The following is an 11,625-nucleotide window of genomic DNA, read 5'->3' as shown; positions in this document are numbered from 1 at the left end:
TTACATGTAGTTTTACTTCCAGTGAGTCACATTTAGTGTGAGCAGCCAAACATGATGGCAGACTGCCACAGATCACTTCTGAGGAAAGAGGAGGCATTCAGCTTCCTCATAGTTTCACACCTGCATGAAGCAGCCTCACCCTGACAGCTTCAAATCACTGTGTCAGCTGATCACTTCCTGTCCTGTGATTGGCTGAGCTTCAGGCCTTCTCTCAGTAAACTGGAAACAGGGATTGAGACAGTGTGAGGGTTTGTGGAGTGCCACAGTGCTGTAATGAATACTGTAGTGGAAGAAGTTCTTTCACACTCTTCATCCTGGAGCTGCTTTATGTCCATGATCTGCATGGAAACACATCTATGGAGAGGAAATCCAGCTGCTGAGGGTCACATCTGCATCGTTGTAGCTACAGTGGATGTTTCATGGTCAGGACTGGAGGCGGAGCTTTGTGCGTGTCAGGGTGAGGCCGCAGCAGCCGCCTCCAACCGGAGCGCTCGGGCGTGAAACTACGAGGAAAGCCGACGTCCTCCTCTTTCCTCAGAAGTGATCTGTGGCCGGTCGGACTTCATTCCACAGATGTGCTTTAACAAAGTGTGAAGCTGAACTCTGAGCTGTGACAGTGAAGCAGTGTGAGAGTGTCAGTAGATGATCAGCAGAGGAAAGTGAAGCTGCTGTGAGCTGATGTCCTGAAGGGCTTTTAAAGAGTCTCTGAGTTTGACAGGAACATGAAGATGTTTGTGGTGTTTGTGATCCTCCTGCACGGTAAGTACACCTTCCTCTCTCTGCTCTCATCATCAGCTTTTCTTTCATCTCTCTCTCTTTAATGTGTTTCCAGTTTAGGTTTTCTGTTTGGTTTTCCTTTGGTCAGCATTAAACCTGTTTTCAAGTTCACGTTCTGCCTCCGTGAGTTTGGGTCCAATCCCTGCCTGCCACACAGCGCACCATGACAGTTATATGTGTTGCACTAGTTTAAAAGTTTTATGTTATGGATAAATTGATTAAAACAAACAGCAATTGTCACTGAACTGAATTTTATTTACAAGTATTTTTAACATGTAGGAACATAACACTAACTTTTAACAATTTTGAATTGATATGTATTTAACAACAATAAAGTAAATAACAATAACAATAAAACAAGAATACTTATAATACAGCAACAAATATCAGGCCTTGGATCCTCCTGGTTAAACAAACGGTCCAGGACTGGGACACTCAGGTTAATCCTGCAGGGTTTGGTCTGGTTAACTTCTGCTGTTTTTGAGTGTGACCCCGCCCACACCTGCAGTTATACTGTATGATGATATAAGTTTCTACGCACTGAATGTGTTATGTCAGTAGAACAAAAAGAGAATCAATAAAAACACAAAAGCCTCTGAGCTTTGGATCACAAATACACAGCAACAATAATCAGATGTGTCATATTATTGTGAACAAGAGCAGCTTAATCAGAATCAGAATACTTTATTGATCCCTAGGGGAAATTATTTTTGATTACAGTGCTCCAGTATAAACAAACAGTAACAAAGACAGACAAAACACTAAGTAAGAATAGCACAATATATACAGGCATATACAGTGGGGCAAAAAAGTATTTAGTCAGCCGCCGATTGTGCAAGTTCCCCCACTTAAAATGATGACAGAGGTCAGTAATTTGCACCAGAGGTACACTTCAACTGTGAGAGACAGAATGTGGAAAAAAAAATCCATGAATTCACATGGTAGGATTTGTAAAGAATTTATTCGTAAATCAGGGTGGAAAATAAGTATTTGGTCACCTCAAACAAGGAAAATCTCTGGCTCTCACAGACCTGTAACGTCTTCTGTAAGAAGCTTTTCTGTCCCCCACTCGTTACCTGTATGAATGGCACCTGTTTGAACTCATCATCTGTATAAAAGACACCTGTCCACAGCCTCAAACAGTCAGACTCCAAACTCCGCCATGGCCAAGACCAAAGAGCTTTCGAAGGACACCAGGAAAAGTATTGTAGACCTGCACCAGACTGGGAAGAGTGAATCTACAATAGGCAAGCAGCTTGGTGTGAAAAAATCAACTGTGGGAGCAATCATCAGAAAATGGAAGACATACAAGACCACTGATAATCTCCCTCGATCTGGGGCTCCACGCAAGATCTCATCCCGTGGGGTCAAAATGATCATGAGAACGGTGAGCAAAGATCCCAGAACCACACGGGGGGACCTGGTGAATGACCTGCAGAGAGCTGGGACCAAAGTAACAAAGGTCACCATCAGTAACACACTACAACGGCAGGGAATCAAATCCCGCAGTGCCAGACGTGTTCCGCTGCTGAAGCCAGTGCATGTCCAGGCCCGTCTGAAGTTTGCCAGAGAGCACATGGATGATACAGCAGAGGATTGGGAGAATGTCATGTGGTCAGATGAAACCAAAGTAGAACTTTGTGGTATAAACTCAACTCGTCGTGTTTGGAGGAAGAAGAATACTGAGTTGCATCCCAAGAACACCATACCTACTGTGAAGCATGGGGGTGGAAACATCATGCTATGGGGCTGTTTTTCTGCCAAGGGGACAGGACGACTAATCTGTGTTAAGGACAGAATGAATGGGGCCATGTATCGTGAGATTTTGAGCCAAAACCTCCTTCCATCAGTGAGAACTTTGAAGATGAAACGAGGCTGGGTCTTCCAACATGACAATGATCCAAAACACACTGCCCGGGCAACAAAGGAGTGGCTCCGTAAGAAGCATTTGAAAGTCCTGGAGTGGCCTAGCCAGTCTCCAGACCTCAACCCCATAGAAAATCTGTGGCGGGAGTTGAAAGTGCGTGTTGCTCGGCGACAGCCCCAAAACATCACTGCTCTCGAGAAGATCTGCATGGAGGAATGGGCCAAAATACCAGCTACTGTGTGTGCAAACCTGGTAAAGACCTATAGTAAACGTTTGACCTCTGTTATTGCCAACAAAGGTTATGTTACAAAGTATTGAGTTGTATTTTTGTTATTGACCAAATACTTATTTTCCACCCTGATTTACGAATAAATTCTTTACAAATCCTACCATGTGGATTCATGGATTTTTTTTTCACATTCTGTCTCTCACAGTTGAAGTGTACCTCTGGTGCAAATTACTGACCTCTGTCATCATTTTAGGTGGGGGAACTTGCACAATCGGTGGCTGACTAAATACTTTTTTGCCCCAGTGTATATACACAAAATCCACTTATTAATAAATAGCTGAAAAAGGAAGAACATGTGCAAAAAGGGTGTAGCTGTTGCAGTAAACAGTGTGTTAAGTGGATGCGTTGTACAGGGAGCCACAGGCAGGAAAGATTTCCTGTGTCGTTCAGTGGTGCTTTTCGGTAATCTGTCTCTCACTGAACGTGTTCCTGTGACTGACCAGCATGTTATGGAGTGGGTGGGAGGTGTTATCCAACATTGTCTTTATCTTGGACAACATCCGCCTCTCCAACACCACCTTAAGAGACATGTTTGTATCTTTAACACTAATGCACAAGAATAATACTACGCCAAGTAAAAACTGGAGATTTAATATATCACTACTTAAAGATGAAGACTTTATTAAATACTTTAAAAAGGAATGGACTTCATATTTAGACTTTAATGACACTCCCGGAATATCTGCTTCTGTTCTATGGGAAGCAGGGAAAGCTGTGATGAGAGGTAAAATAATTTCTTTCTCATCACACAAAAAGAAAGAAGAAAACAAAAATATTCAGGAATTAGAAAAAAACATCAAATCACTAGAAGAAGCCTACGCGTCCCACCAAGATCAGGAAACATTGAACAAAATATGCAAAACAAAACTAGAATTAAATGAAACTATTAATAAAAAAACACAATTCCTTATACAAAGACTTCGCTTGCAGAATTTTGAACACAGTAACAAATCAGGTCGATTTCTAGCTAACCAGCTAAAAATAAATAAAGAAAAAACAACTATATGTGCTGCTAAAGATTTATCGGGGAACACAATATATGATCCTGGAAGAATAAACAACATTTTTAGGGATTTCTATGAAACTTTATACTCACCACAAATAAACCCATCTAAAAATGAAATTGATCTGTTTCTTGACAACGTAACTCTTCCAAAATTACTAGACAGTCAAGCAATGGAATTGGATTCGCCACTGACGCCAAGTGAACTCCAGGAAGCCCTGATAAGTATGCCCAATAATAAGGCTCCAGGTCCAGACGGCTTCCCTGCAGAATTCTACAAAGAATTCTGGACAATTTTGGCACCAGTATTCCACAGCATGTTGCAGGAAATCGAGGAAAAGGGCAGACTACCACCAAATATGAATTCTGCCAACATTAGTCTCCTGCTAAAACCAGGCAAAGACCCTTTATTTCCCTCAAGCTATCGTCCAATTTCTCTTTTAAATGTAGACCTTAAAATAATCTGCAAAGCTCTCTCAAAGAGATTAGAGAAAATGACCCCCCTCTTAATTCATCCTGACCAAACTGGTTTCATAAAAGGTCGGCACTCCTCAACAAACACTCGTAGATTACTTAATTTAATAGACTACTCATACGATAAAAACATCGAAGCCATAATATTATCTCTAGATGCAGAAAAAGCATTTGACAGAGTTAATTGGAAATTTTTATTCGCAACTTTACACAAATTTGGTTTTGGAAACTCTTTCATAAACTGGATAAGAATATTATACAATTCCCCAACGGCTCGTATCAGAACAAATGACCAGACATCCTCCAGCTTCTGTCTCCTGAGGGGCACCAGACAGGGATGCCCACTCTCCCCCTCACTTTTTGCAATTTTTATCGAACCTCTAGCAGCAGCATTTAGACAGGCTACAACAATTAAGGGCATAAAATGTAAGAACATAGAACATAAAATCAGTCTCTATGCGGATGATGTGTTGCTTTTTCTGCAAAACACACAAACCAACCTCTCTGAGGTAATTACTTTAATAAACTGGTTTTCAAGAGTTTCAGATTATTCAATTAACTGGCCAAAATCTACAGTTCTCCCCATTAACTGCTCCTTCCATAATTCTTCCTCTGCCCCACTGCAATCCGGAAACATTAAATATTTAGGTATTAATATCTCTCCTAAGCTTTCAGACTTAACTAAACTAAACCACATCCCACTTCTAAAGAAAGTAGAAGGCGATCTGACTAGATGGAAATCTTTACCCATATCACTCATGGGAAGGGTCGCCACTATAAAAATGATGATCTTGCCAAAAATAAATTACTTATTTTTGATGATCCCTAACAAACCATCACAAGATTGGTTCAGATCTCTGGATTCATATATTTCCAAATTCCTTTGGAAAGATAAACCCCCGCGTATCAGCTTAAAAACGCTACAAAGAACCAAGGATAGAGGAGGATTAGATCTGCCTAATTTTCACCAATACTTCTTAGCCAATAGGCTTCAGTTCATCTCAGAATGGTTAAAACATACCTTCTTAGTTGAGCCCTGGCTAGATGTTGAACAGGCACTATGCAAGGATCTAGAGATTTCAGACCTACCATTTATTAGCTCAAACATCAAAAGACATGAATGCTTTAAAAGTATCAACATCAGCTTTTCTCTAACAGCATGGTGGGAGTTTCTAAAAATAACGGAGTCTTCATTAATCCCATGCAAACGTACACCTATCTGGAATAACCCTGACATATTACAAAACAATAATATGATTAATTTCCCAGAATGGAGTTGTAAAGGAATTAAATACTTAGAACATATATTAGAGGGAACAGAATTTATTCCATTTGACAGACTAGTTGAACAATATGGGATCAACAAGACAAGGTTTTTAGAATATCAACAAATTAAATCCATAGTAAAAAAGAAATTTAACCTCAGTCAAGTTGAATTACAAACACCACTAAGTGCGGCACATTTTCTTACTCTTAAATCCCCCAAATTATTATCTAAAATATACAGAACACTTTCTAAATTAGATGAATCAATATCCCTTCCTACTGCAAAGTGGGAAGCAGATTTATCAGTCAACCTAGACCAAAACTTCTGGTCTCAGATTTGCTTAAAAACTTTTAAATTAATTAAAAATCCCAGTCTGCAATTAATACAATACAAAATACTTCATAGAGTGCACTATACAGGTCATCGGATGTTCAAGATGGGCTTTACATCTTCCAACAACTGCTCACACTGTCAAGGCAATACACCAGACAATTACATCCACGCTCTTTGGTTCTGTCCACCAGTGCAAAAGTTTTGGCGCGAGATATGTGAAGACTTATCAAAATGTCTGAAATGTAACATTCCAACCTCCCCCTTAGTGTGTTTGTTGGGCAGCTTAGATAATATCACTTCAGAAAAGAATATCGCCCATATGATCTTCACTGCCCTATGCATAGCCAAGAAAACAGTCCTCATGAACTGGAAAAATAAAAATAATCTTAATTCTAACCAATATAGAAATTATCTATTAGATTACATTAGTCTTGACACAGCCTCTGCCACCACATCAGATCAATTGCTCTGGGCCCCTTTTATCAGCTCCATCACCTAGTGGGGGTGGGGGGTCATAGTTTGGTCCCGCCTTCACTGTTGTGATTGGTGAGGGGGTAGGGACAGGCTTAGGGCGTCGGGGGGTTCCCCGGAGGCATCTTCCTTGGGGGGCTCAACCCGGGGTAGCGGTCACGTCCGGTTGAGGGCTCTGTTGGCTCTCAGGTGACTGTTTCCTCGCGGCTGCGTGCAGCGGGGCTAGGGGAGGGTCTGTGCTGACGGACGTGGGTTACTGACCTGGCAACCTGGCTGCCCCTGGGTGGGTCCGGGATGGGCGTGAGGTTCTGGGGGTGCTCCGTCTCTGGGCGGGGGCCCGGGCCGGGCCTCGGGGGCTCGGGTCCTGGTTGGTGTGTTGCCGGGGTTGTGGGCGGGTGGGTGCATGGGGGCCCGGCCCTGGAGCAGGGTGCCGCCGGTGCATCGAGCCGCCTGGGGGGCTCTTCAACTGGTGGGGGGGATGGTCACATCTGGCAGGAGCTTTCTTCTCTCAGGAACTCTCTGCAGGAGGGGGAGATACAGGAGAGGTGGAGGAAGATCTCAGCCTGGGCGTTTACCGTCTTATGTAGTCTGGAAGATGTGTGGTTGGTGGGGTGGGTGCAGTTTTCTCTGTGGTGGGGTTGGGTGGACCGTCCAGGGCTCTGTGGAGCCGGGGGGCGCTACTGCACTGGGCCCCGGTCTGATGGGCCTGGGCCCCCCTTCCCTGGCGGGTCGCGGAGGGTGGGAGTGCCTACTGGGGTCAGCGGGGGAGCTGGCCCCAGGGAGGGGTTACCTGCCCCTCCCTTCCTTCCCTCCCCATCTCCAGCTGCCTCCCTCTTCCCGCTCCTCCACAACCACCCACACATGCAGGGCCTTGGAGTGGGGGTATGTCACCAGGGTGCAGAGGAGGCTACCCCCCCCCCTGTCCCCTTCTGGCTGCCTCTGCCTCAATTTTATCCCACATCTTAGACATTCACATTATTCACACTCTCATTACACATACATATAGGATCTTGGGGGTGGGCACAATCACGGAGTCCAAATTACCATCAGGGTGTATACCTCACCCCTGACGTCGTTGCCCACCTCTCAATTTTAAATACACTTAGTCATTGAGGGTTAGCAGGAGGGACTATGCGCTTACCTGCTGCTCCTTGGCAGGTAGCTCCATGCCCTCCTGGGTTTTAATTGCACCTTAGAACACATATGCATCAACACTACAATGAGCGGGTGGAGGGAGGTTTGGAGTCTTCTCCCACCCCCATTCTCTGCGGCCTGCTGGAGCGGGAGGGCTAGTAGGAGGAGTTGGCCGTCCGGCTGCGGTCTGGAGTGTGGGGCCTCCCTGCTGCTGCGGAGTCGGGGTGGTCTGCCTCTCCCCACCGCAGGGAAAAGGGTAACACCACCTGGGTCTGGGTGCAATTCCCCCCTCCAGGGGCAAGGGTACCTAGACCCGGATTGTAGAGTACGCTTGGGGAGTGTGATTGTGTGTACAGCGTCTCTTTATGTCTGTCTCCACGTTGGTTGAGTGTGGAGTGAGTGCATATGAGAGCATGAGGGTGGGAATGGATGTTTGTGTCTGTGTGTGCCTGTATGTCTGTGTCTATATGTCAGGTTGGGTATCAGACGCCACCTCTCTGGGGACACCTCAGGCCCTCCAAGGTTTGGAGGCCTATCTCCACCCACCACCACTTCCCCTGCCGGTGGCGGACTCCCTCAGGTGTCGGTGTGTTGGTGGTTCTTTGTGTCTGGGGGTGGGCGTCCGGGTACACACCGGCTCACTCCCTGGCGGCCGCTTGTCGGGGCCTGGGGCCTGGGGCCCGCTCGGGCCCCCTTTGGAGGTGGGGTGCCCCCGGCCTCTCGGCCTAGGGCTCGGTCACTCAGGCGCAGCTGGGGGCCGGCGGAGCTCACGGGCGCGTCACTGCAACCCCCCCTGGCTTCTGCTCCGCGGCTGCTGAGTGAGCCCTCATCTGGGACTCTCCTCAGCTCTTACTGGAACAGTGGCGCGGCTGCCCCTCTGTTGGTCTTCCATGGTCTTTTGTGTTCTGGGGGCCTCTGGATGTCTGGAGTTTTGATCTCCTCCATACCCGCTTCACACCCTGGAGGACGGGGCTGAGGCCCCCCCACACTCCCTAGCAGATCATTACATGGAGAAACCTTTGGAATGCAAGCATGCTGATCCACACAGGTATGCACACATGGGTATTCACAGACGCGGACTAAAGCTTTCTTGGCTGCTGCCTCAAAGCACACTGTGCGCTGTCTATCTTGCGTGCTGCACAATATTGTTTATTACTTAGTAAATACTGATATCTATGACTAGCTAGTTTATTGTGATGGTGCTTTGTTTTCTCTATTATTATGTTGCTCTTTGTTGTTTGCTGTCTCCTCTGTTTGTTTGTTTGTTTGTTTGTTTGTTTTTTCTCCATACAGGTGACCCAGGAGTTTTTTTTTTTTTGTCTCTCTTCCCCCCCCTTCTCACCGTCTCTTCTCCCCTTTGGTTTTCTTTCTTTCTCTCCCCCTCTCTCTCTCATTCATTCCCCCTGTCCTATTTATTAAAAAAAAAAAAAAAAATGACAAAGGATGAACTGAAGCTCTGCCATCACGTAATGTCGCAAAAAAAAAAAAAAAAAAAGAGACATGTTTTGGCTGTACTGCATGAAAAATGTTGAGTGGTCAGTGGGGGTGGAGTTAGTTTATGGGGCTGCAGAGTGAGTTGTTCAGGAAGACTCTTCCTGAGATTAACCCTCTCAAGGCAGGCGTTGCAGATTTGCAACAGTTAAAAACTAACAACCTGATTACCCCACATACATATTTTATGAGTTTTTTTTACTCAGAAGTACCACTGGAGGACTTGGTTGTGCAATAGCAACTAAAACTTAATTTGAGCCTGAGAGGGTTAACTATAACCTCAATAAACCGTAGGTAGAGCAAAGTGCCTGTTGCTTGAGAGTCTATGCCAGGGGTGGGGCACGTCCACCCCCCCGGATAGGAATACGGCCCATGAGACTATTTCAGTCGGACTGCAAATTTATGTTTATATACGCACTTATAGCATGTAGGGATGTAAGAAAATATCAATACATCGAAATATCGTGATATTTCATGTAATGATACTGAATGGATATTCAAAATCTGTGTTATTGATTTTTTTTTCATTTGAAAAATTACATGCATTTACTGTGTATTTCTTTTGTATGTTGCAATTCAAACTCTGGCCACTTGTTTGCAGTTTTTACCGCCTTTACGTTGACGGAAAAACAAGGTCTCTCGATAACTGTAGAAGCGTCTAGTTTGCCAAAACCAACGAAGTAAAACAGTGGATGTGTGGCCAGTTGTGCTAGCTAACTGATGACTGAAGAGGAGAGGATACAGCCGGCCCCAACAGCTTTTAAAGCTGATATGTGGACTTATTTTGGATTTAGGACAAAAGAAGGCAGTAAAGACTATGACAAGAGCAACGCACCCATAAAATCTGCACCACCAGAGTCAAATATTCAGGTAATACAACAAATTTACGAACACACGTGTCTAGACACCATAACGACAAAGTTATGGTGTTGAAGAAGTTAACTTTTTGAAACTACCAGCAACTTCAACTCGTACAACAAAAATAATGCAGTCAGTACTTGTTTTTATTTGCAAAGACATGTGCCCTCTGAGTGTTGTGGAGAATAAAAGATTTCGTAATATGATTAAAACGCTGGAGCCCCGTTACACCGTTCCTTCCTGACAACACATCACGGACATCGCTTTGCCAAAGTTGTACCAAGAAGTCAAAGTGACAGTGCTGGACAGCTTGTCGGAGACAGTTGCATTGACATGCGATGCTTAGAGTTCGAGAGCCACTGAATTGTACGTAACTGTTACAGCACGTCACATAACGGACCAATGGAAACTTCAGTCTCATGTACTACAAACATGGGCCATGCATGACAGTAACACAGGTGAAAACATTGCAGCGTTACTAACTGACGCTGTGATTGAATGGGGATTGAACGCAAAGGACCTTGTTGTTGGTACCGATAATGCACCAAACATGGCTGTCGCTGCTAGACTTGCAGGCATGATGCACATACAATGTTTTGCACACAGTCTGAATCTCGCCTCACAGAAAGCACTGAAAATACAATCCATGGTGCGGCTTCTCGGGAGGATCTGACGTGTAACAGCCTTTTTCAGGCGCAGCACCACAGCCAGCAATCAGTTGAAGCAGAAACAGTGCCTCCTTCAGCTACCAGATCACAGATTGATCATGGACATAATTACAAGATTGAACAGCTCCTATGATATGATAGAATGATTTTTAGAACAGCAACCAGCCATCTGTGCTGCTCTGCTTTCTGCAGAAGTCAGGAAGAGTGAAAAAGTAATTTTCACATTAAGTGAGTCTGACATCACATGTGCAGAAGAAGTTGTCAGGGCACTCAAGCCTATGAAGGACGCCACTCTGGTGATGTCAGAGGAGAGCATGCCAACCCTGTCCATCATTGCTCCTCTTCATGCCAAGCTTGTGATGGGTGCACAAGAAAGTGTTGATGATACACCGACAGTAAGGGAAATTAAGACTGCCATAGCAGAAGATCTGTGAAAGAGATATGTAACTGAGAGGGAGACACTATGCATAAGATAAGATAAGATAACCTTAATTAGTCCCACGTGTGGGAAATTTGGGTCTTCAGGTCTTCAGGAGTGGGCCCTTCACTCCAAAAGAGTCTCCACAGCAGGTGCAGTCTGCTCTGCCCTTTCCTGTAGAGGGCGTCTGAGTTATGAGTCCAGTCCAGTTTATTGTTTAGATGAACACCAAGGTACCTGTAGCTGTCCACAGCCTCAATGTCCATACCTTGGATGTTCGGTGGTTGCAGTGGAGGATGTTTGTGCCTGCGGAAGTCTACCACCAGCTCCTTGGATTTACTGGCATTGATCTGGAGGTGGTTCTGCTGGCACCAGTCCACAAAGCGTTGTGTCAGTTCTCTGTACTCCTTGTCATCCCCATCAGTGATGAGGCCGACTATTGCAGAGTCGTCAGAGAACTTCTGCAGGAAGCACCGGGTGGAGTTGTGGGAGAAGTCTGCAGTGTAGATGGTGAAGTGGAACGGTGCCAGAACCGTTCCCTGTGGGGCCCCCATACTGCAGACGACCCTGTCCGA

General features: G+C 45.1%; 1 protein-coding gene across 1 annotated transcript in view; it reads left to right on the top strand.

Annotated features, from left to right (window-relative positions):
• The first annotated feature begins 293 nt into the window (after positions 1–293).
• The window catches only part of LOC146672519 (uncharacterized), a 49,169-nt gene continuing 37,837 nt past the window's right edge, over positions 294–11,625 (top strand). The window contains exon 1 of the mRNA XM_085386106.1: positions 294–759. Coding sequence (XP_085242232.1) covers positions 723–759 — 37 coding nt within the window. The 5' untranslated portion in view covers positions 294–722. The remainder of the gene's footprint in view (positions 760–11,625) is intronic.

The sequence above is a fragment of the Rhamphochromis longiceps genome, linkage group LG3, assembly GCF_057381845.1.
Source record: "Rhamphochromis longiceps isolate RC_006_pf linkage group LG3, R_longiceps_female_GT1.1, whole genome shotgun sequence".
NCBI lineage: Eukaryota > Metazoa > Chordata > Actinopteri > Cichliformes > Cichlidae > Rhamphochromis > Rhamphochromis longiceps.
The sequence above is the reverse complement of the archived record's forward strand: the minus strand, read 5'-3'. Positions and strand labels throughout refer to the sequence as shown.